This window comes from Ursus americanus, chromosome 5, assembly GCF_024610735.1.
Source record: "Ursus americanus isolate L20-20 chromosome 5, mUrsAme1.1.p, whole genome shotgun sequence".
NCBI lineage: Eukaryota > Metazoa > Chordata > Mammalia > Carnivora > Ursidae > Ursus > Ursus americanus.
Genome location: NC_142131.1, coordinates 54152222 through 54174657, shown reverse-complemented (window position 1 = coordinate 54174657; position 22436 = coordinate 54152222). Strand labels below are relative to the sequence as shown.

General features: G+C 43.7%; 1 protein-coding gene across 3 annotated transcripts in view; it reads right to left on the bottom strand.

The window, feature by feature from the left end:
* Nucleotides 1-22436, bottom strand: part of SIL1 (SIL1 nucleotide exchange factor) — a 249518-nt gene that overhangs the window by 151407 nt on the left and 75675 nt on the right. For 2 of the 3 annotated variants that reach the window (XM_045794580.2, XM_045794581.2), the window contains one exon: nucleotides 5221-5335. In XM_045794580.2, the coding sequence (XP_045650536.1) occupies nucleotides 5221-5335 (115 nt within the window). Of the gene's footprint in view, nucleotides 1-5220; nucleotides 5336-8051; nucleotides 8173-22436 lie in introns of all 3 variants that reach the window. The other variant, XM_045794582.2, reaches the window with a different exon arrangement.

The window sequence follows — 22436 nt, the reverse complement described above, 5'->3', positions numbered from 1 at the left end:
CAGATGACAGGATTTCCGATCTTGTTAAAGGACCTGTAAGGAAGAGATCTTGGACAAGAAGAAGCCCTCAAATCATGTCACAAGAAAATAACAAAGACTACAGCGTGGTGGTTAAGAGCTCAAGCTCCAGGGGCGCCTGGGTGGCGCAGTCGTTAAGCGTCTGCCTTCGGCTCAGGGCGTGATCCCAGCGTTCTGGGATCAAGCCCCACATCAGGCTTCTCTGCTGGGAGCCTACTTCTTCTTCTCCCATTCCCCCTGCCTGTGTTCCCTCTCTCACTGGCTGCCTCTATCAAATAAATAAATAAAATCTTTAATAAAAAAAAAAAAAAGAACTCAAGCTCCATATCACATACCCCAAAGTTCAAATCCTAGTTTCTTGTGACTCCCAGAAAGTTACTTAATTTTCTAAGCCTGTTTTCACATTTGTGAAGTGGAAGTAACAGCGACATCTAGCTCATACATGAGATGAGGCACCACCTTGTAAACCACTAGCCCTGGGTACGTGGTAGCCATTACCCTTATTACTTGTAAAGACAACCATAGGTTCCAGGTTGGATAAGTCTGTGCTATGACATCCAATAGGGACTACACACTATGACATGACTCAGGCAGGTCAGGTTTAGGCTGTGGTCACCTGAGCAGCCTGGCCCATCAAACCTCTCGTACCCCTTCAACACGGAGTTTGCACAGATCTGAGTTCAAAAGAAAAGTAGGAGCCAAAGAGCAGCCATGCTTGTGGGACTAAAAGAAAGGCGGAATGGCAGGAGACATTGGCCAAAAACCGAAGTTTCTAAGAGCAGGCTCTGTGTCAGTCTCTGTCACCAGCGTACTCCCATGCCCAGCAGAGGACTTACTTTACCATCATCCAAGAACAAAGGAATGAAGGAACAAACCTCTCCCACAGGCAGGTACATGTTCTGGATGCCTTGGACTGAGGCAAGCCCAAAGTAGCCACGCCTGCTAGAACCCAGGGAGTAGCCCCACATTCCAGAACACAGACTACCTTGCCCACAAAGTACCCAAAGCCTATGTAATCCTGGGCCCATCCATGTTGGTTAGCCTCTGCCATGAGCACCATACACTAGCCTGTGGGACTAGGGGAATGTTAATAAAATTTACCTCCCAAGTGTGTGGGTCAAATGCCTTAAGGGGCCAACGAGGGCTGGATGTCCAACAATGGGGAGTGCTTGTGCTATGAAAACTGGAGCCCTCCTGCCCTGGCTAAGGAACACAGCTGCTACTCAGCTGGACCACCACTGCCATGAAAAAGAGAAAACAGAGAAACAGATTTTTACATCAACTTGCCTTATTTTAGAAAACTAAGAGAGTCAAACTAAACAACTCTAAGATTTAAACTGCAGCTCTTGCTTTAGTCTATTAGCCAGGTAACTCCTAGCAGGTATGGCTGTAAGCAAGCAACCAAATTCTCATGACTAAGAGAAGCAAAAAGAGGCAACAGGAATAGTGATGATGAAAACATGGCAGAAAGCCCTTCAAACTCTAGGCTGGGCCCGTGTTCATTCTCTTGACTAGAGGCTGGGAAAGCCTCTTTTTCTAGATTTCTCTTAAGGTTAATAGAGTAAATTCAAAAAGGAGACTGATCAAACACTGAGCCACATGCCTCAAGCCCTAGAGGAGCTAATAATCCCACCACTGCTCTAAATGTTTTTTGAGCTTCCGCTTGGTGTCACCTCTGAACCAGATTTTAAGCTACACACACACACACACACACACACACACACACACACACGATCTGCCATTATTTTACAGTACAAATCTATCTTTAGTGCGGGTGATACAAAATTGGTGCTCCTCTGATCAGCTCACCCTATTCACCAAATCTAACTCTGAGTGACTTTGGACTGTTTGCCCAAATCACATCTGACAAGCACTGAGGGCGTCCGTCAGTTCAAAATGGGCATTCCAGAAAAGGATTTGAGAAAAAGCACATCATGAAGATGAGGCTGTAATGGTAACAGCAGCTACCATCCATAGCTCCAGGCTATAAAGTGCCTTCCATGCCTCATAATTCATCCAAGTTTCATCTGTGAAGCACACACTTTCATACCCACTTTACAGATGAGGACAGGTTCTGGGTCTGTGCAAAAATCACACCGCTGAGAAAAGCAGAGCAGAGATTTAAGTCAGGCCGGCCTGGCTCCAAAGCCCATGCAGGAATTTTTAACTCCCTTCTGTGTTTCTGTTCCTAATCATGCGTCCAAATGGCTGTGCCCTGCATGCTGAGGGAATGGAGGAGGGGTGGGGGAGGCAGTAAGATCACCTTAGCAGGTCTACCAGCACATCCCCCCCTCCGAAGACTTTCATGGACCAAGTAAAAAACCACAGTCCCAGAGAAAGGACAAGCAAGACTAGCCTCTCTGTGCTCGGGCAGTGTCCTGAACAGGAGATAATGACCAAGAGGTGACAGAGGGCAGCCAGCCCTTGGTCAACTCTAGGCCACGTCTGGTGCCCTCTCCACTGGCTTCTGGGGGCTCCATTCCATGCTGAAACCTCAGCACTCTCTTTTCCCTGCCACCATCACTCCAAATACCAATTTCTTCTCAACTGACTGGCAAGACATTCCAGCTAAGGTGTTAGCTGACAACAGCTTACCATGTCTCACTTCCTTGCACTTGTATCTGAATAAGAGATTCTTAAAGACCAAACCCTTCAAGATCCAGGAGAATGAATGAATCTCTAATGATAAGTTGACAGACGCTGTGACAGAGACAGACTGCCAGGGCAACATTCTGGAACAGGACCCCTACCAGACAGAGCCCTAAACCATAAAAGCAGCCACCCCCTTACTAAAAATAACCACTGACATTTATTGACCATACTCTGCCAGTCCCAATGCTAGGTGCTCTATATATGTAATCACATTTCATCTACACTGAAATCTTTTTTTTTTTTTTTAAGATTTTATTTATTTATTTAACACAGAGACAGCCAGTGAGAGAGAGACGAGCAGGGGGAGTGGGAGAGGAGCCTGATGTGGGGCTCGATCCCAGAACAATGGGATCACGCCCTGAGCCGAAGGCAGACGCTTAACGACTAAGCCACCCAGGCGCCCCCTACACTGAAATCTTAACAGAGAGGTATCAATCCTACTTTCTGGATAAGGAAACAAAGCTCAGAAATGGCCAAATCGCCAACATAGGTGGCAAAAGGGAACTTACCAAGGGTCTGTGCTCCTTCCACTGGTTCCACTACCTTCCACATTGCTTACCTTCTTGAAGTCCAGGATACCACACAACCACACCCCTTCAGCAGCCACACCGCTCCTAAGCTGTGGCATCCCAGAGAGGTAGGACAACAGAAACCAGGAAAGGTGGCTGGCTCCACATCCTACCCTGATACAAACAACCTTTCCTGGGTGGCCATTACCTGCACAAATGCCCTTGGGGAGGACAATTCCAGGCCACCAGGATCTCTTGCCTGGACTTCAGGCTTTGAAGAAAGGATCATAACCACCCCCACCTCCCCCACCACCCATTTTCACTGTTGTGAAGGTGGCTGGCTGCATAATTTGGATTTTAAATGCCAACAGGGCAGCAATTTTTATGGTATGAGAGAAAAGATGCTTCAACTCCTACTTGTGCTTAGCACATGATGAAAGATTATGACAAATGGATACAGCTTAGGAACAGACATAAGGATAAAAGTAGCTTCTGTTGATGAAAGTCAGTATTAACATTTTTCTGAGACTAGACTCAATAGAGCTAATATAAATGGGCCAGAATAATTATGGCTCTGAAAGCTCATCTATTTGGTTGGACTATTATCCAAAAGGGACTTACTAACACACAGTCCTTAAGCAAATTCATCAGCACGTTTTTGTTAATTGTGCATCTGCTAAAGCTCATGATGGGGAGCACCGGATCCTCATGAGTTGCAGGTTGGGGTGGGCGGGGGGGGGGGGGGCGGACAGAGCCCTGATCCCTCTAGACACTTGTGCGCTTTTCACGCAGAGGCTATGCCAAGGACAGCCCCTACCTCATGCTGTGACCAGCCCCACCCTCAGGGGCCAATGGGATCTCATCCTCATTATCCTTGAGGAAAAGGCAAAAAAACAACAACAACAAAACCCAAACAAACAAAAAACAATAAACCCCAGCACCAGTAAGATCTTAGAGAACATTAAAAGCTCAAAAGAATTCATGACTCCTAACTGCACCTTATCTTTTGCTCCACAAAGTGGAGAGAAAGGCAGAGAGACAACAAATGACTTTAGAGAGAAGGTGGAAGCTTGCCATGAGCCAGAGGTGAACCTCAGCTGAGCTGGATTGCTATTAAATTCATCACAATTGTCATTTGCACTTCAAGGCCCTCCTGCTCCAAAGCCTGCAGCACTTACCCAACATTTAGTAGGAGCCCCTGGGGTTGGGGAAGGTGGCCAGGGGAGGGTGAAACTGTCAGAAAGATGACAGTCAAGGCTTCTCAGGGGAAAGGAAAGAGGGAGCACTGGGAGCTGGTCAAGGGCAGGCTGTTGCTAGGGCCAGGAGCCTTGGCGTGCTGCAGCCAGGCCAAACTCAGAGCCTTCTCGGTCATTCTACTCCTGCCTGTGGCAGTGACAGAAAACCTGAGCAGTCAGGTCTAGGTTAATGAAGAGAGGCCTGGAAAGAACAGGGAGAAAAGGACAGAAGGAAAGAGAACAGAGAGACAGAGACAGACACAGACGGAGAAAGCACAAGGAACACAGGAGTAGAGGAAGAAGCAGAGTCTTACTTGGTGCTCAATATACAGGCAACCAGCTCTTGGGGAGAATCCTGACCTTCCCAATTCTGCCACAAACTGGCTGAATAATCCTGGCCAAGTTACTTAATGTCTCTGAGCCTTGGGATCCTTCTCGAAATGAGGATAATAACTGTAGTTTTGTACTTGGTAGGGTTGTTTAGCCGATTAAATGAGAATACACATAAAGAACTTAATAAACCACTTGGTACACGGTAAACTCATCATCATTATTGATATTATTATTATTGTATCATCATCATCATCATATTTTCTCCAAAGGGAAACTATGCTATGAGCTTAAAACAGAGGCCAGGGGAGTGGAGGGGGGTGGGGGAGGAGGTGAGGGGAGAAGTGCCCATACTCCTTGATTCAGCACATTCCTGCAAGAAAAATAAAAGCTCACTCTACTCCCACAGATGCCTCAGTGGCATGGAAGCTTTCTTGGACCTTACAGGATTCTTCTATTTGTGCTAAGATATTTACCGGGTTCTGATGACTGAGGCAGAAGGTGAAGCAGGAAGCCATCAGTAGCCCAAGCAGCATTTCCAGAAGAGCCATCCTAGAAGGGGGCAGGCCCTGGGGAGCCATAATTATAGACCTGAGGAACGTAAAAAAAGAAAACAGAAGGTCAACAGGAAGCTGGTTCCTGATCCCCCAGCACTGTGATTCCCAAGATGTCACTTGTTCAATGAATAACAGACATTTTCTGCATAGAGGTATCAAAGGTCTTCTACCACAGGATAAGATCTAAAGGAAGCCTCCATCTCCCATAACGAGTTCAGCCACTCATGGGCAGATACGCCTTGGTTGGAAGCATAGAGCCAAGCAAGACTCTTACATGAGATACAATAGCTATGGTTCCTTCCTTCATCATTATCAACTTGTTGTCAGGCTGTACAGGGTAGTATTGGCTATGACAGGAGAGAAGGAAACTAATCAATTTATTTGTGTGTGAACACACTAAGCCCAAATCCTCATAAGCCTTCATAATCATTCACTTCTAAACCATGTTCACTAAAGAGAGATGCCATCAGTATTCCATCAACCAGCAAAGTTCAATATTCCCAAGCCACAAAGCCTAACACACCACTTTTCAAATGACCAAACAATTTTTGGAGGCCAGGGGAGGACCTAAAGCACAGGCCCTAGTAGCTGTGAAAATTAAAACAAAAGGATAAAAGGATATCCCATGTTCATGGATCAGAGACTTAATACTGTTAAGATGACAATACTACCCAAAGCAATATGTAGATTCAATGCAATCTCTATCAGAATACCAATGCTGTTACAGAAATGGAGAAACCCATCCTAAAATACATATTCAAGGAATTTCAAGGGACAGAGAACGGCCAAAAAGATCCTGAAAAAAAAAGAACAAAATTGGAAGACTCATATTTCCTGATTTCAAAACTTACTACAAAGCTACAGTTATCACAACAGTGTGGTACAGCCATAAGGACAGACATAAAGACCAATGGATTAGAATTGAGGACCCAGAAATAATCATGTATGGTCAACTTATTTTCAACAAGGGTGCCAATACCACTCCATGGGGGCGGGGGGGGGGGGGGTCTCTTCAACAAACTGTTCTGAGACAAGTAAACAGCCACATGCAAAAGATGAAATGGACTCTTCCCTTATACCACTGACAAAACTTAAAATAGAACAAAGACCCAAATTAAAGAGATAAACTTTTAGAAGAAAACATATAGAAAATCTTCATAACCTTAGATTTAACAGTAATTTCTTAAAAAGGACACCAAAACCACAAGTGATTAAAAAAAATAATAAGTATACTGAACTCCATCGATATTTAAAAACTTTTGTGCCTCAAAGGACATTCTCAAGAGAGTGAAAAGACAACCAATAAAATGGGAGAAAATACTTGCAAATCACCTATCTGAAAGCGTTTAATAAACAGATATCAACAACTACAACAATTCAACAACAACAAAAAAGCGACCTAAATTGAAAACATGCAAAGGACTTGAACTAACATTTCTCTAAAGAAGATATACAAATGACAATAGGGACATGAAAAGATTCTCAACATCATTAATCATGAAGGAAATGCAAATTAAAGCCACACTGATTTACTATTTCATATCCACTATGGTGGCTGTAATTTTTTTTTTTTTAAAGGAAAGTAACAAGGATGCAGACAAACTGGAACCCTTATACATTGCTGGTGGGAATGTAAAACACTGTGGGACAAAGGTTAGCAGTGCCTCAAAAAGCAAACCTCAGAATTACCTTATGATCCAGTAATTCCACCCCTAGGTATTTATTCCACCCAACAGATAGGAAAACAGTGACTCAAACAGATACTTCCATGTGAATGTTCATAGCAGCATTACTCACAAGAGCCAAAATGTGGAAACAATCCCAAAAGACATCAATAGATGGAGTTTTTTAAATGTTGTATATACATACAATGGAATATTATTCAGTCATAAAAAGAATGAAATTCTGATATATGCTTCAACATGAATCAATCTTGAAAACATTATATGCCAAGTGAAATAAGCTAGACTCAAAAGAAAAGATATTGTTATGAATCTACTTAAATGAATTCTCTTCAACAGGCAAATTCAGAGAGACAGAAAGTAGATTACAGGTTACCAGGGGAGTTACTGCTTAATGGGTTTCTTGGTGAAACAATTTTGGTCAGTACACTAGAGTGGCAGTCATGAGAACTTAATCCAAATTGCTGTATCACTATATATATTATATACCTGAAACTAATACTACACTGGAATTTAAATAAAAACGTAAAAAAAATAGAGAAACGTGTACTTTAAAAAAAAAATGGCAAATGATCTAGGAAAGAAGGGCAAAAAGAAAAACAAAACAAAACAAGCTAAAAATTTTTAAGAAGACTTAGAAAAAGTCAGAACGTGTCAGCATTGGTCCAGACCCTTATAAAAGGTTTCTGTTTGGTCACTCAGCCGTAATATACCTTATGAGGCAGTTAACTCAATAGACGCTTAACTGTGTTTGTTACAGGGGAACATCTCTGAAGAGTATGGTGTTTACCTTTTCTCTTTGCTATTCCTGCCATACTCCACATTCCATCTCAGGAATTTGGTCCTGTAACAGGACTGCAGTGGGACCCAAAGCCCTGTCTGAACCCATTCTCAGAAGTTATTACACCCTTGCCCAGCCTGCACCTTCTCAGAGGCAGACGGAAACTTTCCCTAAGGACATCTGGAGCCATAAAGGAAAACAGCCCTGCTGGACCAGCACTGTGCTAAAAAAGCATAGCCAAATGGAAAAGCAAAGGCTTGGGCACTAAAAATAGCTGCTACACTCACCCAGCAGCAAAAGCCTTTGCTTTCTGCCAGCTTCTCCCCTCTTTTTTCGTCGACAAAATGGAACGGCTGAGTGCCACATGAGCTTTCCCCAGCAACCTGGTTCCCTGGGGCACCAATCACACTGAAAGACAGGGAGTGAGTTCACAGCACAGCATTAGGTTCTGGGCAGGTGCCTGACCATGCCTGGGTGTGTTGGGGGCGGGGGACCAGGCTGGGTGAGGAGCAGAGGCTTCCACATCAGGAGTGAAAAGACTGGAAAGGCCCAGAGAGATGGGTCCCAAGAACACAATGCTCCCTGGAGATTCCTATGATGCCCCATACCTTTCATAATCCGCAGCCTTGGCTGTGGGGAAAAAGGAGAATCAAAAATGGGGGCAGGGAGCATTATCGGGAAACACGCCTTAAAAGAAAACAAAGACTATCCCCAAAGCCACAGATTTCCCTTCCCTGCATGAAAAGTGTTCATGCGTACACGGATGGACACACAGTTAAACACCCCCTTCTCACAGCCAGGGATAAACACTGGAATTGATGCTGGGGAAAAAGATGAGGAGGAAGAGATAAATGAGAATGAATTAGTCAAGGGCAAAGAAGACAAATGAGCAGGAGGAGGAAATACAGAAGAGACTGAGGCAAAAGAGGTTGGGGGCAGCTGACACACACGTGGCAGCTTCCCCACCTCCCGGAGTGGGAAGCGGAGTGGGGGGCGAGAGAAATGGCAGCTCCCACAGGGCTCCCAGCCGCCTCCGTCTCCTGCACTCACACTGACGCCCTCAGAAGCTTTTTACGCCAATACTAAAGATGAGCGATCGATTCGCAAATAGATCCTTCATCTCCCCCAATAATTCCACATGGACTGCACACCTGACCTATTTATTGCCTCCATATATTTCTCCATGAAACACAGAGAACATGTTGCAGGAGGAGGTACCAGGGGACAGAGCTAGGAGAAAAGGGGCTGGGAGAAAGGAATGAGACAGTTTCCCAGGCTTTGCAGGGGTACCCTAAGAGCAAGTGCAACACACAGGCAAGGGGAATGGTGTGCTGCATCCTGCTAAGGCCTGGCCTGCAGCCATGCCAACCTGGGCTTGGGCCTTATTCAAGTAGCAGCAGGTGGAGAACATGCAGGCACAGTTTTCCCTGGGCTTTATGCTCAAAGGGGGAGGGAGGTGGAAAGAGGGAAAGGGGAAGTGGCACACAGCTATGTTTTACCAGGACGGCCCACAGCACAACCAGCACCTTAGGCAGCAACAGCGGCAGCAAAAGAAAACCTCATTACACCGTCGTGAGGCCAAAGTCATGGCATCTCTCTGAGGCACAGTTGGCACACTCTGCCTGAGGTTAGTGCCCTTCCCAAAGTTTCCCAAACACTACTTGCCCCACTAACCCTGGATTTGCCTGATCACCTGCCCCTGCACACACTATAGAACAAATCTTCCCATCATCCTTCACTCTCACTGGAGCACAGAGCAACATCTTTACATTTACGGTCTTCTGACTTAAACCACCACCACTCGGTCTGGGAAAGGAAACATATTTCAATGTTCTAACCAGTAACTCTTTCCTCACGTATCCTTGGGCTTTGGGACAAAAAGATAATAAGGACTTGAAATGCCCATTTTTTTGCTATCAAAACTGGCCATCTGTAGGCTGCACCTCTACTTAAATAGACTTTGGATGCTCTCAGCAATCTATATTTCCAACTTACTGTATTGTACAGCTCACCAGAGCAGATGCTTGGGGCATGCGTGGAAGGAGGCCTTTGGACTCACCAGCCCTTGCCTCTCTTGGTGCCTCATGTCCTCTCTCCCATTCAGACAGAACTGGGGAAGAGGACTAGGCCCTGGATTTAAAAAAATAAAAAATCATCCCATAACTTTTATCTTCTCTCAAGGCAGGAAAACAAAAGAATGTGATGAAGATGGCAAAGAGCCAACAGAGAAAGGCAAAGTGGGACTGCTGGATCTCTGGAAGCTTCTTACATGGCTGGCTGGCCCCATGAACAGTGGCTGCTCTTGTCTCAGGGCCAGAGCACAGGAAGAACAGGTAAAGGTCACAAGTGTCCTGGGCAGACAGAACCACCTCAGCAACTGATCTGGAGCACTCTGAACTCCATCTCAGAAAATGCTCACATTCTTAACCCACAGTGTATGTCCATGTATTTGTTTCCCCAAATCTAGAAATCAAAGGACAAGAATTTCCACTTTCACTTCCATCTTAAAAGAAGGAAACTGAAGCAAAAAGATAAAAAGATTGGATGGGAAGTATAGTACATGAATTTAGAGCCAGAAGGACCTAAGGCCAATTCTTAGCTCTGTGATCTCGAACAGAACTGTACTAGGCCTCAGTTTCTCCAACTATAAAATGGGCATAATAATAGCTCCCACTTAAAGAGTGTTAGGGAGAATTAAATAAATGGTAAGGGCTTAATAAAGCATCTGGCACCTACTTATCATTAGAGTAGGGATGGTGACTATCTCTTAGACCCACAGGCTATCAGGGCCAGGCCAGGCACCCTGGAACCATTCTCCAGAGCTCTGCCTTCTGCGGGATCAACACATCCTTTAGCTGACCTCAAACTTTAGGACCAAAGCCTTTTGTTGATTATCTACTCCCAGAAAGTGAAGGAAACAAATGTTTTAGGAGAAACCAACCCCACCCCCAAGCTGAAAATGGAGAGGCGAAAGACAGTTTTCTGCTGAGCCTCCAGGCAGACCCGGTGCACTCAGTGCTTTTCCCAGCATACAAGTGTCCAGAGAGCCAGGCCACCATCGTGCAGAGCTGCCGGCTGCAGAAACAGCTGTGAAACAACCTTCTGCTTTCCAGACTGAAGGTTAAAGGATGAGCTCTTCCTACAGACACATATTCATTACTATTTATGGGCTGCACAAACTCATACACACACACACACACACACACACACACACACACAGTCACTCACCTCTACACAAACAGAAACTCGCTGCCTAATTTGAGCAAATATGAAGCTGAAGAAACAATGTAAAAGAGGACACTGAAAGGACAGCCCTGACAAGAGAAAACAATGTGCAAAGGCTTAGGAAAAGAAATGGATTTTTAAAGAAAACTTTAAAGGACAAGAGAAGTCAGTCTGAACAGTCAGGCAAATAGGCTCTTTCCCCCTAAGACAGAAACTAAACAGAAAGTCGGGAGGTAAACAGCAATTAAATCCAAAGAGCCTTTGGACAGCAGAAGAAAAGTGGCTTCCAATCCCAGCCCAGCCTGGGTAACTGGCTGGGAGGCTGGACAGGGAATATCTTTAACCACTGACCATTTGTGTAATGGGGACAATATCTGTCCCCAATATTGAAGTCATGCCTAGGGCCAAGGAAATGGAGACTGCTCTCAAAAGATCCAAGGTACCCAAGAAGGAAAGTGCTTAGACAAGGCTGTTGCAGGAAGAAGGTTCACAAGAGACCTAAGCTTCTGCCTCAACAGAAAGCTACAAAGCCAAAATCCATTCATGCAGCCTTCAAAAGAGAGCCCAAGAGAGCCCTTTCCAGTGGCAATGTAAGGACAGTTACTGGCCCCACCAGACAGCACATGGAGCCAAGAAGGACTCCAGAAGACCAGCAGCGACTAGATCAACATGGGATGGGATGAAATGAAGGAAGCATTCCTGACCCCGTCTCAATACCCTGTACTCCAAAAGGTGAGTGACATGACCAATCCCATCCTTATTCCAGTAGGGAAGAAAACAGATCTTCAAGAAGGTAGCTAAGCATATTAGCAAAAAACTGCAATCTCACAGACAAAAGACAGTGGCTCCAACTAAACGAAACCAAGTGACAAGCAAAAACAAGAGCAAAAGCAAACAGGACAAAGCAAATAGGAGCCCACCCTGGCCCTCTCCAGACCAATGCTACTCAACCACAGCCTTCAATAAATCTGAATGCTAGAAGGGAATTTAAGATTCAATCTTCATTTGGACTGCTAAAGATCTAAAAGACACAGCAGGCACTCACTCACTACATAAAGAATAACCAGGGGATGCCTGGGTGGCTCAGTCAGTTAAGTGTCTGCCTTTGGCTCAGGTCATGATCCCAGGGTCCTGGGATCCAGTACATCGGACTCCTTGCTCGGCAGGAAGCCTGCTTCTCCTTCTGCCTGCTGCTCCCCCTGCTTGTGCATGCTCTCTCTCTGACAAATAAAATCTTAAAAAAAAAAAAAAGAATAATCAGGGTTCAATGCCGTTAGGCCTAAAGCTTGTCAGTAGATCCAGGAAGCCTCCAGCAACTTCACACCTATCAGAGACAAAGAGGTAGCGAAGGCTAGGGAAGGGTCAGAACTTTGGTGCCATTACCACACAGCTAATAACCAAAGCAACAAGAATAGAGTCCCTGTCTTAGGGAGAAACCCAAAGAGAAAGGAACAATGAGCAAGAATAGTCTTCAAGTCATGGCTGGAGTTTAGGAAAAGAAAGCAAAGCAAGCAAGGCTATCAAACAAGGAACAACAACAATAGTGCAGAATCAAACAGGTCAAGAGAGGACAGAACCCTGAGAAAATCAAGTTATAGGCAAAGATGTCAAGAGATCAATCAAGAATGAGGATGAAAAAAGCCAAAGGATTTGGCAATGAGGCAGCCAGAGGGCCCTGCATAAGAGGGCACACGTGAGAAGAAATAGAGGCACTTAAGTAGAATCCTCTGAAAGCTTGAGTGGGTCCACTAAAGTTTGGAGATTTGGGGCCACTTCTCTAAATCTAATTTTTTCAACATTATCACTCAAGTCTTAATGATAACACAGGAAAAAATTGACTCCAATGACAGGTCCTACAGATGGATCCTCCAATGCCATACAAAGGTTCTTAGGGTGATGCAGAACTACCCCCTCCAACACACATGTCCTCGGGATAGTGACAGGCACAGTCACACCCGCAAAAGGAGGCGGCAGGGAAGCAAACTTTCAAGAACAAACTCCCATTAGACACAACTCCCCTTTCTCTGAGCTCTCAGCCATGCGTCAGACTGCTCAGAAGCTTTAGTCCTTGCACTTTTTAATATGGGATGGACAGAAATACCCCAATGACACCAAATCCCCTAAGATTCAAATGCACTATCTGGGCCGCCCACAGGAAAATAAATTCTCTCTCACAGTAATTATAGTCAACATTTATAAAGCACTTGTTATGTTTCAAGCAAAGTTCTAAGCTCATTCTCTCTTCTCAACAACTCTCTGACAGGGCTCTAATATGCTCCTCATTTGGCCTATGAAGGGACCGAAATTCAGAAAGGTTAAATAACTTGCTCAAGTTCATGCAGCCAGAGAGTGGTAGTCAAGAATCAAAGCCAACTGGCCCAGAACCCATCGTCTTTCCACAGGCCATGCTGCCTTTCCAGTGGTCTGTGAATCAGCCACATAAACTGGACTCATTTTACTTATTCTACAACAGTGTGAATACAAAGGCACACATTTTGTGTCAGGAGAGAAATTTTTAAATGACCCACCTCTACCATATCCAAGCTTCACACACACACACACATACACACACACACGCACACACACACACACACATGCACACATGCACATGTTTTGACTGGTGAATGCCCTTGGCACAGCCCAGCCCACAAATGAGGCACAGACATTCAAGAGGAAGAACACCCCTATACTCAAATTGCAGTGAGATCACTGGCACTCTGTACAGCTTAACCTCTTAACCTCCCATTATGTACAGTTCCCAACAGGAAGGACAAAAACCACTGCTCTCCAACCCCAAGCACCATATATACCCAACTGTCTGGCAAGAATTCAGCAGAGGGGAGGGGCAAATATATTGCCCAAGATGATATCCAAGCTCATTTCCAACTAGTTTGTGATCATGACATCCCTACTCTCCATCCAGGGAACACTGAGGACAGGATTACCTCTTCATGGCAGAAGAAAATGGAGCTCAAAAAGGTGAATGTTGTTTGCCTAAGCACACCAGTAAGTGACCAGGTGAGTTAGAGAAATACCCCAGACCAGCTCAGCGTACTTTCCCCTAGGCCCTAGATTACAAGCTCCCAACAAAGAGTAGGCAAGGAGACCTACTCTCTGACCCTGCCTGAGGTCCTAAGAGTGATGGGTCTGTGTCTGATAAAAGCAAGGGGTACTAGATGCTCTACTCTACTCCATCTCCACTCTGGTGTAATGAAAAGAACGTGGGCTCTGGATTTCGACACAGGTCTCCTGGACTAGTTGCAGGACTTTAGGCTAGCTGCTTAACCTCTCCAGGTTTCAACTCCTTCATCTACCAAAGGACTTGATAATAACTACTTTACTTTGTAGAATAGTTGTCAGTATTAAGTGAGATGTTATGAAGCATACAGCACAGTGCCTGACACAAAGTGAGGGCTCAAGAAGCTTGTAGCTCTCACTAGCAACTATTCTGAGAGAAAATTCTGAGCGAAGGACAGGATAAACAAAAGAAGTGAGAGCTTCATTCTCTTACAGAATTGTCTTGTGTTCTGACAGCCAAGTCTCTCCTTGGAACTCAGTTTCCCTGAGCCACAGGCCTGGCTAAACATCTGGACTACACTCTAGGGGGCTACATAGGCATTTCCACGGAATGCAGCAATGCTGGCTGGCTCTGTATCAGTGCCCATTAAAGAAATGACTGAGAGCGGCCACTTCAGGGGCGCCTGAGTGGCTCAGCCAGTTAAGCATCTTCCTTCAGCTCAGGTCATAACCCCGGGTCCTGGGATCAAGCCCCACATCAAGCATGGAGCCTGCTTCTCCCCCTCCCTCTGCTTGCCACTCCCCTTGCTTGTGCTCTCTGTCAAATAAATAAATAAAATCTTAGGGGGGAAAGAAAAAAAAAAAAAAGAATGGCCACTTCCTGGTGACTCAGGCCTGTCTCCAAACTCTACTACCCCTAAGGGGGCAATAGGGAGGGCAGGAACAGCCAGGGTGAATTCAGCAGACCTAGACTGCTTGGACCACCCTAGATAGGGTCAGCTAGCATCCAGAGAGTAAGATGCCACGTCCTCCTTCTTCCCTCTCCTTTAAAATAATAAATGGATCTCCTGACAGTAAGCACAATGGGGTTTCTCTATCGCCTGCTCTCAAAAAATACCAGGGACTTTCACACACTCATCCACCTACAACCTGGGGCAGAATCAGAGTTCATCTTTCCTTTCCCCTGATGCCTTCAAGCTTCCAGAGAAGGTCGGGTCCTCTTAGTGAAACAATGATAGGAAGGAAGGTAGGACTTCCAGTCCACAGCTCCAAATAGACCATCTGCAAATCAGTAAGTACACCAACCCTTATTCTGTGCTAGCCACTCTGGCACTTTGGATTATAAGCATTCAGCATTCACACTCTAGAAACAGGTACCTCACAAAGATATTTTACCATTAGCCTCAGTCTCCAGAACACACTGAGCACCAAACTACATAGAACAGAACATACAAAAGATACCATCACTGTCCTCAGGTAGTTGACGTCCCATTCACGATTAGTGGGTAACATGGCCTCCCACAAACGAGTTTCAGATGGTACAATCATCAAAAAGAAAGCCCTCTTAAGAAATATGGCACAAGAAAATGGATACTGTTCTAGGCAACTTGAGACACAAATTACAACTTTGAAATGATGAGAGGAGCACCAATTAGGTTCTTCCTCAAACTAATCCAGGAGCCCCAAGAAAACAGCATTAACTTACAGAAACAATTAGTGCAGCATGAGGACAGGTCACCAAGTATGAAACTCGCTACTACCATGTTGGCATTGACTACGTCTTCCAGGTACATCAGCAACCGAAACATCATATTTTATTTTTTAACATGCCTTAGAGTCCAAGACTATTTATAATCCCAGATCCTCAAAAATCTGAAAGAGGGATGAATTTTAAAATGTACACATTTACATACGTGGGCAGAAACACAAAAATCAGATGCCTCTCAACACAGCTCAGGGAGCCATAACTCACGGCTTTCACAATCCCACCTAACACCCAAAGAAAATCCGGGTGCCTTCTCCAAGAGATGGTGGGAGGCTGGGTAGGTAGCCAAGAAACAAAGAAACCTAAACTCAGCACTTGGCAGGATCATTAAGGAGCAGAGGATTTTAAATGCATTGTTTCTGACTCTAAATATGTCTACATTTATTACCAATTTGGGATCAGAAACCACATTTAGTTCTGCCGTGACCACGCACTAAAAATATTAAGCAGCGTATTGCCTAGGAAACAGCAGTCTTCCCTGCTGCGACAGCCCCATTTCAGAGTCGACTCTGCCATGGTCCCAGGGCTCCCCATCCTGGGCTTCACAGGCAGAAATGCCACTGTCCTGCCAAAGTCTCACTTGCTTTTTAGAAGGCAACTACAGGAGCCGGGGCTGAGACTACACAACCTCATTATCCTCTTTAAGGCTGTTACATGGCCAATGAAATTCCATTTCATGGGCCTGTAGCAACTAGAACCCACCAGATTGGGAGCTCCGTTAGCGTAGGGACAATTGTCCACTCCTGTATCCTCACTGCCCAACACTGTGTCTGGCACTCAAGAGTATCTATTGATTGAATAAAATCAACAATCTAAAAAGGGGTCATCTGGGGGCGCCCAGGTGGCTCGGTTAGGCAGCTGCCTTTGGCTCAGGTCATGATCCCAGCATCCTGGGATCCAGCCCCATATTGGGCTCCCTGCTCAGACGGGAGTCTGCGTCTCCTTCCCCTGCTCTTGTGCTCTCACTTGTGCTCTCTCTCCCTCTCAAATAAATAAATAAAATCTTTAAAAAAAAAAAAAAACTTTTTTGTACTGTATGGTGACTAACATAATATAATAAAAAATCATTATAAAAAAATAAATAAATAAAAAATAAAATAAAAAAAAAAACTTTTTAAAGGGGTCGTCTGAGGTTGCCTCAGTTGGTTAGGCATCTGACTGTGGCTCAAGTCATGATCTCAGGGTCCTAGGAGAGAGCCCCGCATCCAGCTCCCTGCTCAGTGAGGAGTCGCTCGTCCCTCTCCCCCTGCCCTTTCCTCTGCTAGTACACATGTGCTCTCTCTCTCTCAAATAAAGTCTTTCAAAAAAGGCAGGGGGGTCATCTGGAACAGCACAACGGAAAAGAGTGTTGTCATTAAAACAGGTGAAAAAAATGTTTAAAATAGGTGAACATATGGACAGTGATGATACATGAAAACAGGTACATATTTTTGAGCAGAAGCAGAACATAACAGCACATGTATATGAATTACTACTTTGAAAAACAGTATGTGTGACCACCTCTAAGATCAGATATGAAATTAGAATTATGGGAAGCTATGCTCAATAGAGTCTTTCTTCCTGAAACATTAGCTATGTGAGAAAACATTTAAAATAAATATTATTTTCAGGGTGTCTGGGTGGCTCAGTTGGTTAACCGTCTGACTCTCAGTTTCAGCTCAGGTCATGATCTCACGGGTCGTGAGATTGAGCCTGGCACCCAGCTTCATGCTCAGCAGGGAGTCTGCTTGAAAATTCTCTCCCTCTACCCCTCCCCCCACTTCTGTGTGTGCGTGCATGCGTGCATGCATTCTCTCTCTCTCAAATCAATAAATCTTTTTTAAAAAATTATTATTATTTTCAACACAGAACCCACTCCCTTGTCTGTTGACTTGATCTGGTCCTTGGGATGACTCAGAGGCCTTGCTCTTGTTTGGCAAGCTCAAGAACAGACCATCCATCCATCAGCCCAAAGAAAGAGTACAAGGGCAAAGCTGCAATCTTAAAGTCCAACTTATCAACTTGACCCTGTTTGCCAGGGTACCTGCCAGTGTGCATCATCAGTATGAATGGCTCACTAGACAGGGGGGCCAAGATGGAGGTGTTAAGACAAAAAAGTATGTAAAAGATAACCTGGCCCAGCTTCAAAGCCAGAGTTTCAAGTAAGTACCATCATGCCACACAGCCCAGGGCCTACTAGCCAGTAAAGTGACTGTTATGAAAGGTAGCAGTATACTAATCCTTCCAAATATTCAAAAAAAAAAAAAGAAAAAGGAACACTTCTGAACTCATTCTCTGAGTCCAGAATTATCGTGACACCAAAGTACAACAAGGACACTACAAGAAAACTACAGACCAATATCCCATATGAATAACATGCAAAGATCCTCAAAAGAATACTAGCAAGGCTAATTGAGCAGAATAAAAAGGATTGTATAACATGGTTGAGTGGTATTTATTCCAGGAATAAAAGGGTGGTTCAACAACTAATCCATTTACTACATGCTGGAATAAAGGGGGAAAAAAAACCAAAAACCATGATCATCTCAACTGATACCCAGGAAGCATTTAACAAAATCCAACATTCTTCCACACTAAAAATCCTCAATAAACCAGAAGGAAAGCTTTAACATAATATAGGTCATATATGAAGAGGGTCATGTATGAAGAACTCACAGCTAATATCAATGATGAAAAGTTGCAGGTTTTTCCCAAGATTAGGAAAAACGTAAGATGCCTGCTAGTATCATTTATGTTCAACCTTAATACTGAAAGTTCTAGCCAGAACAATTAGGCAAGAAAAATAAAAGGTATCAATACTGGAAAGGAAGAAACAAAACTATCTCTATGCACAGATGATATAAACTTATATGTAGAGAACCTACAAAAACCTGTTGGAGCTAATAAACTCAGCAAAGTTGCAGGGACAAAAATCAATACTCAAAAATCAGTTGCGTTTCTATACTTCAGCAAAAGAGATTCCAAAAGGGAAATTAAGAAAACAATTCCATTTAAAATAACATCAAAAAAAATAAATGGGAATAAGTTTAACCAAAGAAGAAATACTTTAACCAAAGGAAAAAACTTAACACTGATAACTACCAAACACTGCTAAAAGAAATTAAAGACAACCTAAATAAATGCAAAGGCATTCTGGGTGGATTGGAAGACCTAATATTGTCAAAATGACAACATTACCCACAGCAATCTACAGATTTAATGCAATCTCTGTCAAAATCCCAACAGCACTTTTTAAGAAAAATGGAAAAACCCATACTAAAATTCATATGGAATCTTTAAAAGGAAGAATCAAGTTGGGAGGATTCACACATGCTGACTTCAAAACTTTAGCACAAAGCTAACATAATCAAAACAGCATGGTATTGCAACATGGACAGCAATGGAGGAGATAATGCTAAGTGAAATAAGTCAAGCAGAGAAAGACAAATATCATATGATTTCTCTCATCTATGGAACATAAGAACTAGGAAGATCGGTAGGGGAAGAAAGGGATAAAGAAGGGGGGGTAATCAGAAGGGGGAATGAAGCATGAGAGACTATGGACTATGAGAAACAAACTGAGGGCCTCAGAGGGGAGGGGGGTGGGGGAATGGGATAGACTGGTGATGGGTAGTAAGGAGGGCACGTATTGCATGGTGCACTGGGTGTTATACACAACTAATGAATCATCGAACTTTACATCAGAAACCGGGGATGTACTGTATGGTGACTAACATAATAAAAAAACATTAAAATGAGAATATAAAAAAATAAAGTATTGATTACATATTAAAATTAAAAAAAAAAAAACAGCATGGTATTGACATAAAGGTAAGCATATACTCTCCCACCTACAGTCAATGATTTTTAACAAGGGTGTCACTGACTAAAAATGGATTAAAGCCCTACATTTAATAGTAAAACTATAAAACTCTTAGAAGAAAACATAAGAGCAAAGCTTTATGATCCCAGATTGGGCAAAAGCTTCTTAAATATGACACTAAAACCACAGGCAATAAAAGAAAAACATACAAATTGGATTCCATCAAATTTTAAAAATTTTTGTGCCCCAACACTAGCAACAAAATGAAAAGAAACCCCACAGAATGGGAGCAAATATTTGCAAATCACCTATCTGACAAGGGTTTAATTTCCACAATATATAAACAGCTCCTACAACTCAAAAACAAAAAGACAAGCAACCCAATTAAAAATTGGCAAAGGAAATATACAAAGAAGGTATTTCTCCAAAGAAGATACACAAATGGCCAATAAGCACATGAAACAGTGCTTTAGTGACCATGACCGACAAGCAAATCAAAGCCACAATGAAATACCATCTGACACCTATTAGGATGACAATGATTAAAAAAAAAAAAAAAAAAAGGAAAACAACTGCTGGCAAAGATGTGGAAAACTGGTACATTGCCAGAGGGCATGTAAAATGGTGCAGCTACTGTGGAAAACTCTGGCAGTTTTTCAAAAAGCTACAGAGAGGGGCGCCTGTGTGGCTCAGTGCTTAAGTGGCTGCCTTCGGCTCAGCTCATGATCCCAGGGTCCTGGGATCGAGCTCCACATCACGCTTCCTGCTCAGCGGGAAGCCTGCTTCTCCTTCTCCCACTCCCCCTGCTTGTGTTCCCTCTCTATGTCTCTGTCAAATAAATAAAAAAATCTTAAAAAAAAAAAAAAAAAAAAAGCTACACAGAGGATTCTATGACCCAGCAATTCCACTCCTAGGTATATACCCAAATACCTGAAAACAGGGACTCAAAAAGATACTTGCATGCCACTGTTGCCCAAAGGCGGAAACAACCTAAGTACTCACCAAGAGATGATCAGATTTTTTAATGGATTTTTTTTAAATGTGGTATACACATACAATGGATTCTTCAGTCATACAATGGAATGAAGTTCTGAAGCATGCTACAATACAGATGAACATTAAAAAATATTATGCTAAGTGAAATAAGCCAAACACAAAAGGACAAATATTGTGTAATTCCACTAATATGAAGTATCTACAATAGGCAAATTCAGACATGAAAGTAACTCAGAGGTCACCGGGGCTGCGGGGAGGAGATAGGAAATGGGAAGTTATTACTTAATGTGTTCAGAGCTTCTATCTGGGATGATAAAGGTTTTAGAAGTAGATAGTGGTAATGGTTGTACAGCACTGTGAATGTAATTAAAGCTGAATTATACACTTAAAAATGGTTAAAATGGCAAATTTCATGGTATATATATTTCACCACACTAAAAAAGAATTTAAGACTACTCACAAGTTGGTAACTGATGAAACTGAACAATGGGCACATGGGTACATTCATTGCATTATTGTCTCTTTTAAAGATTTAAGAAGCAAAAATGATGTTTTCTGTACTTTTCCTGGTAAGTATTTTTGGTCAAGGTAAAAAAGCCCCCTTCTATTTCTAAACAGCTGTTTGTTTGTTTGTTTTTTAAAGATTTTTTTATTTATTCGACAGGATAGAGACAGCCAGCGAGAGAGGGAACACAAGCAGGGGGAGTGGGAGAGGAAGAAGCAGGCTCATAGTGGAGGAGCCTGATGTGGGGCTCGATACCGGAACGCCAGGATCACGCCCTGAGCTGAAGGCAGACGCTTAACCGCTGTGCCACCCAGGCGCCCCTAAACAGCTGTTTTTATCATGAATGGGTGTTATATTTTACCATGTGTGTTTTTACATCTACTAAGATGATCACACTGTTTTTTCCCTTTAGCCTATTATTAGCAAACTTTGTGTGAAGCTCTCCTAATGTGAAACCCCCCCCTTGCATACGTGGGATAAGCCCAATTCAGTCTGATGGTCATTTTTATATCCTGCTGGGTTTGATTTGTCATGTTTTGCTGGTCCTCCATGTACTCCCATAATTCTCTGGGCAGCTGTCCTAAGACCCACCAAACTGTACAGTAAATAGGAACTCCCTGAGGGCAAAGACTCCTTCCTCATCCACTCCTCCATCCCTAGCTAGTCCAAGGTCTAGGCCACAGCAAGCACTCAACAAAAGTATGGCTGATAACTAAATAAATGAAAGAGTAGGTGGAGAGATGAACAGGTGAGCAGATAAACACCTTCATCCAGAATACTGACATCCACCCACGCAGATGTGCAGAGCAGATCTTTCAGGCAGGGAGACCTTGCAGGCACTCACCAACCACTCCCTAGAGCTGTCTTCTCCGTGGGCAACTCAGTTTGTCTGCATTCCTATACGCTGAACCCCAGCCCTACATTCTCACCTCCCCATTTTCCCTCATTACCCAGTGAACAACATTCCAAAGTTCAGTGCCTGCTTTCACCCAAGAGGATGCAGCCCTCATCATAACAAAGCACACCCCAAAGGTTAGATCCTGTGCTGAGATAAAGGGGGAATGTGGCATTAGATTCAAGCTTACAAGTGTTCCTCCCAATCTCAGAGTTTATTCCCAACAATCAAAATGGCCTCATCCCAACCCTGATGGGAAAAGCAAAAGCCCATCCCATTAACAATTCACTGCATCAGCAGCACAGAGGAGGAGAGCAATCAGCAAGGGAAACAGCTGAATTATTTCAGCAGCTGTAAATTATGTGTTCTCTCTTCCTCTCCTCCTCCAAGTCCGTGCTCAACTGTGCCCCACGCCTCCACACTGAACTTGGGTTTGTCAAGTATCTATGTCAACTACAGTAACCAA